The following is a 17,768-nucleotide window of genomic DNA, read 5'->3' as shown; positions in this document are numbered from 1 at the left end:
CCCCTTCTCTGTGCTGCCCACGCGCCAGTTATCGCAGTGAACCAAACGAGAAGACCCCGTTTGGCGCGCGGCGGAGCCCAGCGCAGGCCCAGTGGGGGTCGTGCGATGAGCCTGCGCAGTTGGGGGAATTCCGGCCCTCGGTCCCTGCCAGCGTTTTTCTTGGATCCCCGCGCAGCGTCTGCCACTTTACTTTCCCGACAGCCCGCCGCCCCTTACTCCCGCCCCTTCCGTGTTTTGGCGCGCACCGGTGCCGTCAGTCGCCGCGGCTATTGGGTTTTAGGGTATCTGAGAGCAGCGATTGGCTGTCTCTGACCGTCGCTCAAGCTCCCTCCCGGAAATGGTCTGAGGTGGGAGGAGAGCTGAAGAGACCCGGGAGCCGAGGGACGGTAAGCTGTTCCTCGGGCATGGCGGGGCTGCGTCGGGGATTGCGCTCTGGGCAGGCTTCGAGGCCACGCTCTTACCTTGTCGACTCGGCGAAGCTTCCTCTTACAGCTGGGCCACGCTGATAAGCCTGGCGCCTGCAGCCCCGCCTCTAACCTTGCTTTCTCATCCCCTGCTGCTGAGGCACGGTCACCGCCACGTCTTAGGGAGGACTTCGGGAAGCCTGAGGGGCTGCGAGGGAGAAGTTTTACCCGCCGAGGCGGTCTTCTCTCCGAATTCTACCCGTTCTTCCAGGAGCCGGATTCCCCCCGCTTAGTTGATTGGGCAAGCTTTTCCGTCTTCGCCCTCCCATTGGGATTTCTCCCTGTCCTGATATCCCTCATCGGGCGCTTTGTTTTGGTCGTTGTCTTCACACATCAGTCTTATCTCTTTGGCCAAATTGTGAGTCCCTTGGAGGTTCAGGACCCGGGGCCCTCCTTTTCTTACGTACCATTCAGGGGTCATTCAGTGCCTTGCGTTACAATATATACTGTTAAGTATTTGCTGATTGCTTCTTACTGTGACTCCTGATGAAGTGTTAAGAATCCCTAGGATTGTCCTTTTGTTGACCTTTTTTGTAGAATTAGTGCTTAGATCATCTCACCCTCAGAGGCAAGAATACGAATAGCTAACACTTGTTGGATTCTAGCAGTGTGTTATGCTAAGCATTTTAATATCTATTACCTAGTTTAGTCCATAAATCAATGAGGCAGGCATAATTATTCCCATGCTACATGGGAAACCGGGGCTTGAGTAACTTGCTTAAGGTCACATAGCTAGTAAATGTTGACACTTTCTAACCAGATCTGTTGTATCCATCACCTGTTGCTATGACATTAATATCCCATTTTACATTTAAGGAAACAGGTTTAGAGAAGCTAAGTGCTTTGTCCAAAAATAAAATAGTAAGTTAAAGATTTACTTGAACATTAAAAGAGCCTCTAGTAGGTAAGTGCTGGCCCTGCAGTTAAGACTGAACAGGGCACGAGGCTGACTTTCTAAGAGCGCACAGCTTATTGGAGGAAACTGACAAAATAACTGCTTAATAAAACATGTTTTGGGTATTGTGTATGCAGATATGTTGTCTACAGGGAGGAGAGAATCAGACAAGGAGAGGTAAAACAGGCAGATGTAGGAGGAAAATAGAGCTGAACTCCCTGGCTTTGAATTCTGTTTCCATCACGTCCTAACTGTGACCTTGGGTAAATTACTTAACCTATCTGGGCCCATTTCCTCACTGAAGGGGGATAATAATGGCACCTATACCTCAGTAGGGTTCTTGTATTAATGAGTTTTTATACAAATAAGATGCTTAGACTACTGCTTGACAATTATCGTTGTTATGTTATTATAGGCATAGCAAAATCGTTGAGACAAGACGTTTGAACCCAGGCCTGACAGCTGGCCCAATGCCCTCTTCAGTACACCAGTTGCCTCATTTGCATTCCTTGCCTACAGAAAGAGTGGTGATCAGGTAGTCACTGAGTCCTACAGCTCCCCAGGGTAGAAGTAAGCAGGGCACAGGGAGAGAAAGTAAAGAAGGCTGGGGGACAATGAAAGAAAGATTCAGGGAGCTTTGCTAAGCTTCAAGTCATTCTAGATTCTAAATAGCCAGCCTCCTGGGCCTTACCCACCAGTCTAACAACAACTATGTATTTAGAATATTTGTGTTCATCCCTATGCTGGGCACAGTGTAGGGACACAGGTGGGAAACAGTTTCTGCTCAGAAGTAGCTAATATTGTTCATTTAGGTAAATGAGAATAGAACACATAAAACAACCATGAGTGAGTATGGATAACATAAAAATAGGGTTGAGATTTTCTGGTGTCAGCTATGCCAGCTGTAGAACCAAGAGGCAAGAGTAATCTGAGGGGCGGGATAGTTTAGGAAGGCTTCCTGGAATGGGATCAGATCCTGGCATTTATTGAGTGTCCAGAGAGTACAAAGCTCTGCAGATGTTGGGAATGAGAAATGAGGAAGTGATGGTCTCTGCCCTGAGAAGCTCCCAGCCTAGGGGAGACAGACATTCCATTCCATTGTAACAAGTGCTGTAATGAAGGTGTATACAGAATACTGTGAGGACTGGGGACAGGAAGTAGAATATTGTAGGTGTATGTACCTGGATGAATTGGGAAAGAGCCTGCCATGGGGGCGACATTTGGGCTTGAAGGGTGAGTAGAAGTTGCTTAGGTAGAGTTTCAGGCGAATGTAGTATGTTTAGGGACAAAGGTGATTGAATCAGAAAGAACGAGGGAATGAGTGGACGGGAGAAGAGGCCAGAGAAGCAGCATGGTGTGGGGGAAGGGCATGGTCTTTGGATTAGAATTAGGGCACTCTTACACTAAATGAAATAAAGTTCGGAGAGGAGAGGACTCCCCACAGGACTGACATGGTGGGCCTTCAATACATGTTAGTTTCTTTACCTAGCTCCTGGAGAAGTAAGTTGAGGCCAGCTGAAGATCCTCGCATGTGAACTTGATCCTGTAGGTAGTAGAGAGTCAGAGGCGCTTTGGGCTGTTATGTCTGATTTAGGAAGGCTTTCCCTACTTTTCTACCACAACATTATAAAAGTAGTCAACATTTTCTCCCTAATAGGACTTACCTGTTAGTCTACGAGCAGCCCAGCAACCCCATGTACACCTCAGAGTGTCAAAGGTGACTGGGTTCTTGGTGGAGGAGCAAAGGCTATAGATTAAAAAGGGTTTTCTTTGGTAAGCAGTTAGGTATAGTAGGTTCTTGTACTTGTAGGCAAGAAGGATTTTTATGTATTCTTTTTTTCCTCTCAGTATGTAGTAGAGGCCTTTTTCAGAGGTCCCACTTTGTCTCAGATAGGGCATAGGAAACAATGCCCCACTCCCTTCCAGGGTTGACCATGGATGGTGGGGGCAGTGAGAATCCTCGAGGAGGTAACACTTGGGACAGAGGCAAGGCCTCTTAGTGTCCTCTCTCCCCTCAGAACTTTTGCTTGCAGTGTCATCCTCTGCTGTTTTGTGTTTTGTTTTAATGAAGGAAACTATTCTTTTATTGTTCCTCAAACTCTGCTCCTGGAACTGCCTGCTTCAGAACTGAGGTGCTGAGTTAAAAGGGCAGATTTCTAGGCTTAACTCCAGCTTTCCTGAATCCAGATCTCAAGGGGAGGAGCTGGAGAACTCTGCATTTGTATGCATTTTAAAGATTGAGACCCTTTAGGTTTTTCATTCAGCTTTCTTCAACAAATATGACAAAACAAAAAATATGACATGCCTAAGCATGCCTAACACTGTATACACCCAAGGTACGGTAATCTACATTTTAGTTCATAGAATGTTAGAGGCATGGTGGAGTAAACCATTGGATAGGTTAGGCAAAGGTACGATTGTATGGCACTTTGAAAGCGTGGCAGTTAGGACATGATACAGTAACAAATAAGGAGCTTCTGATTCATTTGCAGGCTGTATGGATTAGAAGGAATATGGACTTTGGAGTCAGCCCAGCCTGACCCTACCACACCTCTAGTGTGTGACCTTGAACAAACTGGTTAACCTCTCTGAACCTCAGGTTTTTATCTATAAAGTTAAAAATAGTGGTTACTTCATAGGGTGGTTAAATGATAATTAAATGACATGATATAAATAAAGTACTTAGTATGGTGTTTGGCATATAGTAAGTGAAATTAAAAAGGGTTTTGTTACCCCACTTGGAAGTGGACATGTTCAGGAGTAGAAGGGTTAAGTTACTTGGCTAAGGTCATATAGCTTGGATGACCCAGGAGCCTGGATTTGAACTCTGGTCCTTCTCCAAAGCCATCTCTTTGAACCTGAGCATTGTTCTTCCTCCCACAGGAATAATTCCTTCTTGGCGGGTTGCTGTGAAGCTTCATGAGAAAATGTCTTAAAGTTCCTAGTTCAATGCCTGGCACGTGCTCAATAATGTTAGTTTGTGTTGTCCCTTCCCGAGAACATCAGACAGCTTCCAGTGGTTTGAGGAAATGCTACTCTGTCCTTATTGAAAAAGCACAGGGTTTCTCAGGGGTCACTGGAAGAATGCCTGCTGGTTCTAAGGCAGGTTGCCTTCCCAGCTGTTTACTCCCAGCTGCATTTGGGCGGACTCCTTGCAACTGTGGATTTTTTCCCTCCTGTAGGGTGAAGGCCATGCCGCCCCCCGGGAAGGTTCTTCGGAAGGAGAACCTAGGGCTACAGTGTGAGTGGGGGTCCTGCTCCTTTGTGTGCTCGGCCATGGAGGAGTTCTGTGAGCACGTTTCTCAGCACCTGCATAAGTACCTGCATGGCTCCGTGGAGGAAGAGGAGGGGGAGGAGGATCCACTGGGTAAGGGTGCAAGAAACAGGAAGGAGAAGCTCAAGGGAAAGTGGAAAATCTGACGTCTTTTCCACAGAGGGAGAAGGCAGCCTGGAAGAATGGTGGTATACTTTCCTAATTGTGCTTTTTTTGTTTATAAAAAACATTGTAGACGCTTTATAGAAAACTCATTCAACAAGGATTTTCAGAATGAATCTGCCATTCTCCCATCAAAAGGGAATTACTGACAGTACTTTAGTGAATATTCTTTTTGACCTCTATCTGCATAAATTAGATAATTGACTTTATTTATTTATTTTTTTAAGCTGAGCCATCCTGCCACCTGTTGGCAGCTCAGTGGCTGCTCAGCTCGGGCTGGGAATCGAACCGCTGTTGCTCAGAGCTCAAACTCTTGAGCGAGCTCTTAACCAACTGAGCCACTCGGCCGGCTCTGATTTTATTTTTTTAAAAAGGATCATATTGTACAAGCTGTTGGCAACCTGCTTTTTTCACACTCTGGTAGTGTTTCTCCCTCTCTCTTTCTCTCTTTTTTTCTTTACTGCCACTACCAGTTAGGAATACATTTTACATTACAGCTGTACACAAAAGTTAAAAAATACTTGAAACAATGTTTGCCTTTATTAAATGCTCTCTGAAGTGTTCTACCTTACTCTCTTTCATTAAAATAAAAAATATGGTTTGCAACCCCTAAATTGACATCACCACCCACTAATAGGTCACAACAGTTTGAAAAACTGTGTTCTATAAAGTACAGAGGCAGCTGTCCTTCCCCTACCTCAAATTCTGTTTGAAATGTAGTGACTATGAACTATAATAATTTCAAAGGTCAGATAATATTTAGACAAAAGGGAAATTAGGAGATTATGTTTTTAAAGTACTTTTTAAAACAAACCCCTAAAAAGCATTGAAAATATGGTGTTTAGAGAGAAAGGAAGTGGATTGGAATAGTTGATAGACCTTCTTGGAGAAGACAGATCTTGAGCAGAATATGGGGGAAAAGAGGACTTGTAGTTTGACAGGAAGGATGGGAGGTGACCCAGGTTGGGAGGCAGTATCTTCTTCAGGGAACAGCAGAGCCTGGATAGTGCATACCAGTCATACCTGCTGTCTCTGAGATTCTGGCACAGGGCTTTGCACACAGCATCCCCTCTGCCTAGACGACACTTCTTTACCTATTCTAGTTTACAGTTACCCTTTAGATCTCAACACAGGGACACTTCCAAGATATCTGTCTGCCTCGTATTAGCTCTGTTTGTTTTGTAGTACCACTTCCCCCCTTCATAGTATTTATGACTGGTTGCAGTTTTATATTTATGCATGTGATTATTTGATGTTTTTGCTCCCTGACTGAAAGTATATGGGCTTTTTACTCTTTTTACTCATTGTTATATCCCCAGCACTTGGCACAATTAGTGGTGATTTAAATACTGGTATTTGCTGAATGAACTGGTAATTTGGTCAGAGTCCAGCCTCCTCGCTTGCTGCTAAGTGCCACAGGTGGAAGGAGAGCTGAGCTTTGAATAGTATCACACTCTTCTTTTTAAACTCCTTTCTGCAGATGAGGAATTCTCCTGCTTGTGGCAGGAGTGTGGCTTTTGTTCTCTGGACAATTCTGCTGATCTCATCCGTCATGTCTACTTCCACTGCTACCACACCAAGCTGAAACAGTGGGGGCTGCAGGCCCTGCAAAGCCAGGCGGACCTCAGCCCCTGCATCCTGGACTTCCACAGCCGCAACATCATCCCTGACATCCCTGACCACTTCCTGTGTCTGTGGGAGCACTGTGAGGTCAGCAGGCAGTGCTGGTAGTAGGGGTGGAAGGAAGTTGCAGATCTTAACTCAAGATGCCTTGACTCTTTGAGCGATGCCCTGTATTCCCAAGGTTTCTGCTAGTATCTCCTTCATTTCTGGGTAGCTCCCTTGGTCAAACGTTTTGTCCCCACAAAGTTAATTTGGGAGAGAGCTGAGAAGGCCCCTTTGGACACATAAGGGAAAGAGTCCCTCCACCCACCCTCAGTCCTTACCCCAAGTTGCTCCTGGCACAGAGCTCCTTCGACAATCCTGAGTGGTTCTATCGGCATGTGGAAGCGCACAGCCTGTGCTGTGAATACAAAGCAGTCGGCAAGGACAACCACATGGTGCTGTGTGGCTGGAAAGGTAGGGCCACTCTTTAACTTATGGCCTCTAAAGAAACCCTGTAGTTGCTGAGGGACTAGGGCAGCTAGGGATGGGACCAGTCCTGCAGGGCAAGTTTGCCTGCTGTCTGGAGAGACTTGGGGTACCCGAGCCTACTCTGTGGGTTTGTGTCTGGAGCCTGACCAGGCTTTCCTTTCTAGGCTGTACCTGCACCTTTAAGGACCACTGTAAGCTTCGTGAGCACCTCCGCAGCCATACTCAGGAGAAGGTGGTGGCGTGCCCCACTTGTGGGGGCATGTTTGCCAACAACACAAAGTTCTTAGATCACATCCGTCGCCAGACCTCATTGGAGCGTAAGCAATCAGAGAAGGGGTGTGGGTGCAGGCTGTTCTTCTGGTGGGAGTTGGGGGCATATTCTCAGGAGAGGGGGCCACTGAAGGTATCTGCTGCTTGGCTACATCTACCTTTAGGGCTCAGTCACCTGCCACAGTCTCTGCTGACTCAGATTCATTAGACATTGCTATTCAGGGCTTACTGTGTTCCCAATCAGTTATCTCTGAATCCTCACAACAGCCCCATGAGGTAGGCTTCTTATCCCCCTTTTTGCAGATGAGGAAACTGAGGCTCAGAGAGGTTAAATCACTTACCTGAGATCACACAGATAGTAAGTGGTCAAGCCGGGATTCTAATTCAGGTTTTCAACTCCAAGTCCCATGCTCTTTCCATGATACTATGTCCATCCATAGTTCCCTAAGCTCCCCTTGTCTCCTTGGGTGGTTCCTTCTGCCTGGGATGGTTCCCCTTTCTGGGATTCATTCTCCTCTCTGTGCCTCGCTGACATCCCCCACAGCCCACCTTTTCTTCTGCCTGCCCCACCCCAGAGCAACGCTTCCAGTGCTCTCACTGTTCCAAGAGATTTGCTACTGAGAGGCTGTTGCGAGACCACATGCGTAACCATGGTGAGTAGCTGGCTGCCCCCAACCTCTCTGCCCACCCTCCAAGGTTCCACTGGCCCTCAGATCACAGCCACTTCTCTACTCCCCTCAGTGAATCACTATAAGTGCCCTCTGTGTGATATGACCTGTCCGCTACCATCCTCCCTCCGCAACCACATGCGCTTTCGCCACAGCGAGGACCGGCCCTTTAAATGTGACTGTTGTGACTACAGGTAAGGGGAATCAGGGACGAGAAATTGGAAAACTCATGTTCCAGGGTCCCCCCATGCCCTCCAATCCCTCCTGACTTTCCTGACAGTTGCAAGAATCTGATTGACCTCCGGAAGCACCTGGATACCCATAGCAAGGAGCCAGCGCACAGGTGTGATTTTGAGAACTGCAGCTTCAGTGCCCGATCCCTCTGCTCTATCAAGTCCCATTACCGAAAAGTGCATGAAGTGAGTGGGGCTGGTGATGGGAGAGGGCTAGCAGAAGTGGGGGGGAGACTAGGGTGAAGGGCTGGCCTCACTCTCCCTCCCCTCACCATCAGGGTTACTCAGAGCCAAGGTACAAATGTCATGTGTGTGACAAATGCTTCACAAGGGGCAACAACCTCACCGTGCACCTTCGCAAGAAGCACCAGTTCAAGTGGCCCTCAGGGCACCCCCGTTTTCGGTATGTTTCTAAACCCTCCTCCCTAGATTCACACATTTTTTTTTCCCCATACCATTTCAACAAATTAAAGTCTTTGAAATTGACAGTGCTTTGATGTCTACCATTTCTGTTAGGCTCAAGGAACCCTGAGAATAGTGGTGAGGCAAAGGTTACTTTTCTGAGTTTTAAATCCAAGGCACAGTGCCAAACCCAATAAATGGTGCCCAAAGTTCTGCAGTCAAAAGTAGAACTAGAGCTTAAGTGTCCTAATCCATAGCTCCATGGCCATCTCATAAATCCTTTGACACCCCTACCCTCAAAAACAAACAATTTCATTCTCTCCCCTCCTTCATCTCCCCCATTTCTGGTTTCTACATAACATTTTCCATTCTGAGTAGTGATTCTTTCCTCTTATACATATTTCAGTAAAGACCTTTTTGTCTTCAACTCCCATCATTTAGAATCCCAGGGCTTCTTCCATCCCTCAGATTTGTCCCTTAACCTTGCTAAGCTTCTGTAGCTCCCTGCCCATGTTTGCTGCCCTTTGTGCTCCTACTTCACCAGGTACAAGGAGCATGAAGATGGGTACATGCGGCTGCAACTGGTTCGCTATGAGAGTGTGGAGCTGACACAGCAATTGCTGCGACAACCGCAGGAAGGATCGGGCCTGGGAGCATCACTGAATGAGAGCAGCCTGCAGGGCATCATCCTAGAAACAGTGCCAGGGGAGCCAGGACCCCAAGAAGAGGCCAAAGAGGAAGAAGAGGGCAGGGTTGGTGAGGGAACAGCCCTCTCAGCCTCTCAGGACACCCCTAGTCCTGTCATCCATGTGATGAATCAGACCAATGCCCAAGGCGAGCAAGAGGTTGTCTACTATGTGCTGTCCGAAGCCCTGGGAGAGCATCCCCCAGCCCCGGAGTCCCCCTCAGAGAGCATCATGGAAAAGCTTCAGGCAATAGCTGAGGAGCCAGAAGTCCAGATGGTGTGAAGGATGCAGAGCTTCACCATTCCTACCCCAGGTCCTGGGGTTTGAGCCAGGCTGCTGGCAGTGTCCCTGTGGGCAGCCCTTGCCAGTAGATGCCTTTAGGAGTGGTGCTGAGAGCTGTGTGATCCACTCTGGATCCAGCTTGCATCATTCAGCAGACTCTAAGGACTTCCCTTTTCTGCTAGACCATGTTTGTCAGGATCCTGAGGAGTTTGGATTCTTTAAGGAAGACACCCTGGTTATGTGTGTTCTTATAGAGGGATCTGATATAGGCTTAACCATAACCCCTAGCCATGCTGGAGCAGTAAATCCTGAAGTCAACTTGCATCCATTTCCATCTTTAGGGTTTCTTAGCCTCGGGGATGACTTATTGATCCCTGCAGGGGCCCTTTCATCACAACCAGCCGAGGCATTGTGAGCCAGGCAGCCATTTCCCTCTAAAGGGTTCCTCCACCAACCCAAGGACTTCATGTTATCTTCAGGGCTGGGGCTTGAAGCACTGAGTATGTGTGTATAGTAGTTGTTTTGGCAATAAAAGAAACACTTGGGCTGTTAACTCATTTCTTTTTTATGTTTGGTGACGGCTGACTAGGTAATGAGATACAGCTGCCCAGAAGAGAGCTGAGTAATTAGGCTTGTTCCCCTTTTAGTGATGGGGGGTGGGGGGTTGTTTCTGTCTTCTGCCCTACCCCACCCCTTCTTTGGTCAGACTTCTGTTTCTTCTTAGTATCTACCAACTTCCTGGAGATCCCAAGCATAGGTCATGAGTTTGTAGTAGCAGCACTCGAATGAACAAGTGGGGCTAACCAGGAAGATACAGTACCCGATATGCCCATGTTCTCTGAGTCCTGGTTAGAATCCAGTGCCTCTGGAGTAGGGGTTCTGTACCTGTGGGCTATATAGGATTAAGAAGGAAGCTGGCTGTGGAAGATGGATTTGGAGGCCCTAGGGAATGGCAGGTACTTGGAGTCCAGGAAGCAAGTTAGGAAATTATGTGTCAGTGCATTTTCCTGAGGAAAGGGTCTGGTTTTTACTCTCAAAGAGGTTGAAACCCTCCAAAATAAGAACTATTTCTTTAGACCTGTCCAGCCACTTCACACCAACCTGTGTCCATTCTTAGGGTCTCTGCTACTCTGGAGAGGTCAAGGAAATATTCTCAGGGGTCTTGGATGGGAGGAAGCTACCCAACAAGGATTTCTTGGTCTTTTTAAAAAGGCCAAAATAGTGCCTATTGCAGAAGGAAATAGGAAAGAAAGTTCATTAATTCTGTCAGCCATTTACTGAGTTCCTCCTATAGTTCAGGCACTGTTACAGCTGCTAAGGATACAAAGATAATAAAACCCAGGACCTGGCCTTGAGAGACTTGCAGTACAGAGGCAAGGAAAGATCTAAGTAAGTGGAGTGATAGAAATAGAAGCCTATCAGGGTCCATTTAAAAGGTTCAAAATAGGAGTAGATAGTATTACTTGGGCAAGGGATCAGGAAAGGCTTCTTCAAGGAGGTAATTAGAGCTATTATACTATTACAAAGGTGGGCAAGTTATTCCAGATGGAAGAAACTAAGTCTGTAAACAAACCTAAAGGGATACTTTATGGTGTAGCACAGAGGGCGCAAGATGTGGAGAGAGACAAGATGGAAAGGAAGGCAGGCCCACCCAAAGTAACCATGTAAAGGTTTAGAGGGGGTGATTCTGCTAAAGATGGGGAATATAAATCGGAAGAGACACCAAGCAGATAGAGGGCTGTTGCTGAAATTCAGGCAAAAAATAAGGGCTTTAAGGTTATAGCAGTGTTGATGTTCACTTTACAAGAGCCCCTTCATGAAATGGTAATGTGGAAGAGAGAGAACACAGAAATTAGAAATTTACACAAGCAAAGCCACTGCATTTCCAGACTCTAGGATCCTGTACTAAATTTGCCTCCCATACTCTGTCCTTCCACTAAATGAGTGTAGTCCGTATTCTCCCCCCAGGACAACTGGCTTCTTTGGGCCAAGTACCCTCAGTTTGTTTTATACCTCCTTATGTCATATAATTTGGGGCCCCATCCCCACCTCAACCTATGGTTTTGGTGGTTACACCATATTCTCAATTTATGGTGAAGCACTGTCCTCTGGAACCCCTAAGTCTTTTTACATGTTTTGCTATTGCCCAATCCATGCTCCTCCACTTTGTATGTATGTAGTTCTCACAACCTAACAGCAGGTTCTCATGTTTGTCCCTATTAAATTTTGTCTTGTTTGACTTGATTGACAACTGTCTCCAAGTAATGGTTAAGAGGTTGAATAGAACAGGGCCAAAGACCCCAAAGAAGTTATTTATTAGAGACTTGCCTCCTAAGCAAGACCAAATGAAGACTTCAAAGGCTCTAAACCTTAAAAGCACTGTGGTGCCCGATTCTCCATATATAATTCAAAATAAAAATATTAAATCATAAAACAAGGGATTCCAACATGATTACACTTTCAGAACTATGCATATATCGAATTTTGGTCTTAATTTTTTTCTTTCAATTTTGGTATCCTTGTTTTGCTGGTGTTCCGAGTACTGGCTTGGGCTGTCCCTTGAGTAATCCAGCATACTGATGCCATGCATTCTTCAGTTGAGCAGTGCCTTCAGGATTAGGCTAGCACCCTATGAAGAGGGCCTTTCTTACCAGTCTTATGCTTACACCAAAACTACCTGGACCATGGGGACAGCAGAGATTCTGGCCTGCTACCATGTAATTCCAGTTCTCCAGAAGGAGGGATCCTGGTCTCACTTTGCTTGGGTTAGATAGCACTGGGCCAGAAGTCTAAGCAGCCAGAGACCTGTGAGGATATGGGAGGCGGGGGGCACAGGTCCCTGGAGGGAGAGGGTAACAATACTAATTTGACTGCCTTAGAGTTTCATCAGAGGTCAGGCCATGAGTCCGATCAGACATGGTCTCTAAAGATTACGGAGACACCCCATCTTACTCTTCCTCAACGGATTGGGAGTAGAGAGAATGCAGGTGGCCGAGAAGTATGGAAACTAATGCTTCTTTTCTCTGACTTGAGACAAGTTCACAACCTTAGAGAAGAGCACAGAATTGCTGAGTGTGTATAAAACATGATTCTCTGAAATGAGAAAAAGGAAGAATGGGAATGGGGGATAAAACCATTTCTGTAAGATTATGACCTAGTGAATATAGGCACTCTGAAAAGTAAATGAATGGATTTTGCTCAAGATCTGGAATCCCATGGCTACTTTGGGAATAAGGAGCATACCCATTTCATGTACAGTAGCAGAGGGAGTTGAGGCTGACAGGAGGTTATGGAAGATTGTGAAAACTTTCATACCATGCTAAATATCTTGAGTTTATTGATTGGGCAAGGAATATGAAGGACAATTAGGTAGATGAATTTGGAAAGGAATGGAGATACCACTTTTAATAGAGAGAAGGAGGGATGATGGGAGTGGATGCACCTTTAGTTTATAGGAGGTATGGGGGAAATGCGAGGCATGAGGAGGATTTCATGCCTGTTGTTCTCTATTTCCTTGATAAAAAAAAAGTTTATTGAGGGGTAATTTATTGGGTTAAGGAGATTTATGAGAATTGTCAACTTTTTAAAATGCCATTAATAGATATAGGAGTGAGATAGGCCATCTGATGACCCAGCTGAGTTTGGAGATCAAGATCAAGCAGTGGCAACTTTAACACAACCAGACACTAATTTTTGTAGCAGATACCAGCACTCCTGGAACAAAAGCAGAATGCAGACCACTGGGTTGATCCACAGCCATGGCCTGACAGCCAGGACATGGACTGCTTAGAACTAAGGAGCTGGAGAAGGGTTATGAGATCCAGACTGGACAGTGAGTCTTTGGGAGATTGGAAAGTAGTGGTTAGAATCAAAGCACTGAAAGTTCCAGTGAGGCGTCTGAAAATTGGAGGGCAAAAGGGGAAATTTGTGGTCAGAAAGGGGACATTCAGAGTCCAGAGTATGTCCACAGGGAAGTAGCCTTCTGAGTGGAGACAGGTCATTGGAGTAGAAGAGGCCAAGGGAAATAAGGCATTTTGAACACCTACCAGCAAAGGTCTTTTTTCCCCACCCTTCAGTGAAGTGGGCCCTATATCAGCAAGAGGGGAACTGGCCCCCCAAAAAGCTGGGCAGACTCCTGTTTTGTTCCATGAAAAGCATACAGCCAAGGGGGTTGGTGGGAGTTTAAGTTCTAGGGCAAGGAAGGCAGCAAGCTGAAACTTCAAGGAAGAAAGTATGTGGGTTCTCAAAGAAAAAGGGAAACTCTTGGGCAGAGAACTTGGGCAGTCTGCAGCTTTGGAGAACCCCTCACTTTCTTCTTATTAAAAGAAATGTACACTATATAGCAACAGAGAGATAGATAAATATTACACTTTAAAAATACACTTTGAGGGCCGCCTAAGTGGCGCGTTGGTTAAAAGTTGGCTTGGGACGCCAGCTCTGAGCAGTATGGCCCCGGTTCGGATCCCACATGAGGGCCAGTGACGCTTCGCCCTCTACAGCTAAGATGGTGAACAACAGCTCAACTTGGAGTTGCCAGCAACGGCGTAGACTGCAGTGAAGCTGCAGTGGGCTGCCATAAGCTACCGTGAGTGGCTGGCAGCCGCATGAGTGGCTGACAGCCGGCGTGAGTTGCCGTCCAGTGGCCAGTGACCATCTGTCTCACTCTGGAAGAGTGCAATGATAATACCAACGTGGGCCAGTGAAGCGACACCCTCTACAACTAGACTGAAGAACAAAAGGACAGCAACTTGTCTGTTCTCCCCCAATTTCCCAATAAAATCTTTAAAAAAAACCAAAACACTTTGATTTGCTATATGTGCTATAATTTTAAAACGATTTTTAAAAAAGCAACAGCAGGGACTCTGGTTAGTAGATACCCCTCCGCTGTCTGGTCTCGGGTGCCTATGCCCAACTGCTTGCCTCTGGATGGAGAGGGCTCTGCCAGGCTCCCTTATCTACCCCACCTTCCCCGTCCTGGGCTGTATTTTCTCAACTGGCCAGCAGAGGGTCCTTCCATTGACAAATACACTAAAATCGTTCTGTCCAAAGATGAGAGACTGTCACAGCAGGCAAGGGAGACATGGTAGATGAGGGGCCTGGGATAGTGGCAGAGGAACTGGACCGGTTCCAAAGTCCCCAGTCCAATTCCTTTTCAACTCCCATAGGACCCTGTCACCCTGCTTTCACCACAGGTTCATAAATCTCCTTGCCTACTGCTTTTCCCAGCCTGTGTCTGTTAGATTAGCTCCTGGCACTAAGCTAAGGTGGGAATTTTCTGCTTCTGTCTTGCTCTTCGTAAGACAATTATCATCAATCCTTACCTGTCTGGGTCTAGGGAACCTGCCCGGGGATGGAGGCTCTTTCTTGGCGGTTGAAGGGGAGGGTTAAGGGTGGGAATTGGGGAGGATCCTAGAGGAAGGAGGGGATCCATCTTGGAATGGAGGAGGTCTAGTGGGAGGAAAGGGAGAGGGCCCATCTGGGAAGTCCGTGGTAGGAAATAGGTTTGTTCTGGGGATGATGAGGTCTAGATGGAGGAACAGAGGTTCTCTTCAGCAGTTGTTCTCAAACGGGTCCTCAGACTAGCAGCATCAGTATTATCTGGGGGCTTATTAGAGATGCAAAGTCTCTGGCCCCACCCCAGACTGATTGAATCAGAAACTCTGGGAGCAGAGCTCAGCAATCTGTGTTTTCACAAGCCCTCCATTTGATTCTGATGTGTGCTAAAGTCTGAGAACAATTGCTCTTGAGTTACAAGGTCTCTTCTAGGAGTTAAAGGTGTGTGTTCTAAAGAATCAAAGGTCCATCCTGGGGAACATGTGGTGGGAGTGGGGAAGTATCTTTCAGAATGGAGAACATCTGTCCTAGTGGACCTCTAGAAGATTGGAAATGTTTTCTATCCTAGAATGAGAACAGGTCTGTTCAGGGGAGTGGAGATGGATGTGCTTTATAAAATGGGAAGGTGACAATATTAGAGAAGGAGGAAGTTTGACATAGGAGATAAAGTCATGCTTTAGAATCACCGAGACTTGGATTTGGATCCCTGCATCCATCACATATAGCTGTGTGACCTCATACTTGTACTTAACATTTCTGAGCCTCAGTTTCCTTATTTGAAACCTGGGAAGAAAGTACTGATCTCATAAAGTCATGAGGACTGGTTAGATCATTCAATCAACAGGTATCTATTGAATGTGTTTTTTGTGTACAAGTTTTGGGAATATGGGGAGAGACAGACTTAGCCCTTTCCTCAGAGATCGTATCGTTATGTTGGGTGCCTAGCATATAGTAGGCATTCAATAAACATAGTTTCCCTTCCTTTGCCAAGGAAATGGGAGATTCTTCTGGGGGAAAAGAAATAACCCTGAACCATAGCATGTCTGACCTGGAGAGTAAGGATATATGATCTATCTATTCTTTTTTTTTTTTTTAAAGATTTTATTGGGGAATTGGGGGAGGGGAACAGCGTTTGGGAATCGGGGAAGAGAAACAGCCAACTTGCTGTCTTTTTGTTCTTCAGTCTAGTTGTGGAGGATGTCGCTTCACTGGCCCACGTTGGTATGATCATTGTGCTATTCCCGGGTGAGGCAGTCGCTTGCCGGCCACTGGACGGCCGCTCACAGAGGTTTGGGCAGCTCATGCCGCCTGCCGGCCACTCACGCTGGCTGCCAGCCACTCGCGGTAGCTCATGGCAGCCCACTGCAGCAGGGGCTGCAGCCTACGCCATCACCGGCGACTCATGGCAGCCCAACTCCAGGTTGAGCTGTTGTTCACCATCTTAGCTGTAGAGGACACAGCGTCACTGGCCCTCATGTGGGATTCGAACTGGGGCCCTGCTGCTCAGGGCTGGTGTCCCAAGCCAACTCTTAACCAATGCGCCACTTGGACGGGCCGATTTATCTATTCTTTAGAATAAAAAAAAATCATTTTCTATTACTAAATATTTGTACTTGAACCTCATAAAAACCTTTATAGGCAGATATATAGGATTTTTTAAAAACCATCTCCATTACACAGATGAGGCTCCAAAAGATGGAGAAATTTGCTTAAGAGTATAGAACGAGTAAGAGATAGTGCCAAGGTTAGAATATAAATCTTCTGACTCTAGGTTCAGGACATGGACGAAGATCTGTTCAGAAAATGGGGACAGGGTGTCTCAGAGAATGGAAAGGCCTCTTCCAGGGAAGACAGAGGCCTTTAATGGGTGCATGGCAGGGGTTCTAACCTAGGGTATTTAGGGTAGGGTTTCTCAACTTTGCCTATCCAGTGGAATCAGCTGGGAAGCTTTTAAAAAATACTAATGTCTTAGTCTACCTTAGAGATCAGAATTAACTGGTTTGGAGTGTTATCCAGACATCTTTTTTAAAGACCCCCCCATGTAAAGCTAACTCTCATCCAAGACTGAGGACCACTGCCCTGGGGCATGGGGTGTGAATCCCACAGTGTGGAAAGCTGATATGACTTGGAAATGTTGGCCTCTGAAGATGGGGAAGCCTGTCCTAAGGAATGGGGGACAGTATGTTCCTAAAAAGGGGGAGGAAATTTTCCTGAGAATTGGAAAGTTGCATGTTAGGGAATGGAGGCGGGTATCATTAAGATATGGAGATTATGTTAGGAGAATGAAGAGCCTATCTAGAAAATTAAGGGAGATAGTTGATTTGGGAATAGGTTTCTGAAAGGCCTTGTAGAAGAATGGGTAAAAGCAAGCACTTTAGGGTTCAAGCCCTGCTCTGCTACCAACTAGATGTGTCCCCTTTGGCACATTGCTTAACCTCCCTATGCCTCAGTTTCTTTATTTTTAATTTAATTTAATTTAATTTTTTAAAATATTTTATTGGAGAATTGGGGGAGGAAAACAGCGTTGGGGAATCCGGGAAGGGGAACAGACAAGTTGCTGTCCTTTTGTTCTTCAGTCTAGTTGTGGAGGACGTCGCTTCACTGATCCATGTTGGCATCATCATTGCGCTCTTCACGGGTGAGGCAGTCGCTCGCTGGCCATTGGACGGCAGCTCACGGCGGCTCAGGAAAGCTCATGCCAGTTGCCGACCAGCCCCACTGCAGCCTATGCTGTCACCAGTAACTCACGGCAGCCCAGCTCCAGGTCGAGCTGTTGTTCACCATCTTAGCTGTAGAGGGCAGTGTCACTGGCCCTCATGTGGCATCTGAACCGGGTACCTGCTGCTCAGAGCTGGCATCCCAAGCCAGCTCTTAACCAATGTGCCACTCGGCTGGGCCGGTTCAGTCTATTCTTAAGTGCCACCCTATGTGGCCCTGCCTTGCATGGTGTCCTCCCCTTGGCTGTGAGTAAAAGTGGATAATAAACTGCTGCCAGTCTCATCTG

General features: G+C 46.6%; 1 protein-coding gene across 3 annotated transcripts; it reads left to right on the top strand.

Annotated features, from left to right (window-relative positions):
* Positions 1–281: 281 nt before the first annotated feature.
* On the top strand, positions 282–9,983 carry HINFP (histone H4 transcription factor). 3 transcript variants are annotated; one of them, XM_019663638.1, is made up of 10 exons: positions 282–386; positions 4,542–4,726; positions 6,276–6,505; positions 6,763–6,874; positions 7,054–7,206; positions 7,735–7,812; positions 7,901–8,021; positions 8,108–8,246; positions 8,339–8,463; positions 9,007–9,983. In XM_019663638.1, the coding sequence occupies exons 2-10, from the start codon at positions 4,552–4,554 to the stop codon at positions 9,428–9,430; spliced, it is 1,557 nt and encodes a 518-aa protein (XP_019519183.1). In that variant the 5' UTR covers positions 282–386; positions 4,542–4,551; the 3' UTR covers positions 9,431–9,983. The 3 variants fall into 3 exon arrangements, with proteins under 3 accessions (XP_019519183.1, XP_019519185.1, XP_019519184.1); XM_019663640.1 differs by having other exon boundaries at positions 341–386; positions 4,542–4,600; XM_019663639.1 differs by lacking the exon at positions 282–386 and adding an exon at positions 424–822.
* Positions 9,984–17,768: the final 7,785 nt, after the last annotated feature.

The sequence above is a fragment of the Hipposideros armiger genome, unplaced genomic scaffold (genome assembly GCF_001890085.2).
Source record: "Hipposideros armiger isolate ML-2016 unplaced genomic scaffold, ASM189008v1 scaffold_396, whole genome shotgun sequence".
NCBI lineage: Eukaryota > Metazoa > Chordata > Mammalia > Chiroptera > Hipposideridae > Hipposideros > Hipposideros armiger.
This window is presented reverse-complemented; position numbering and strand designations above follow the sequence as displayed.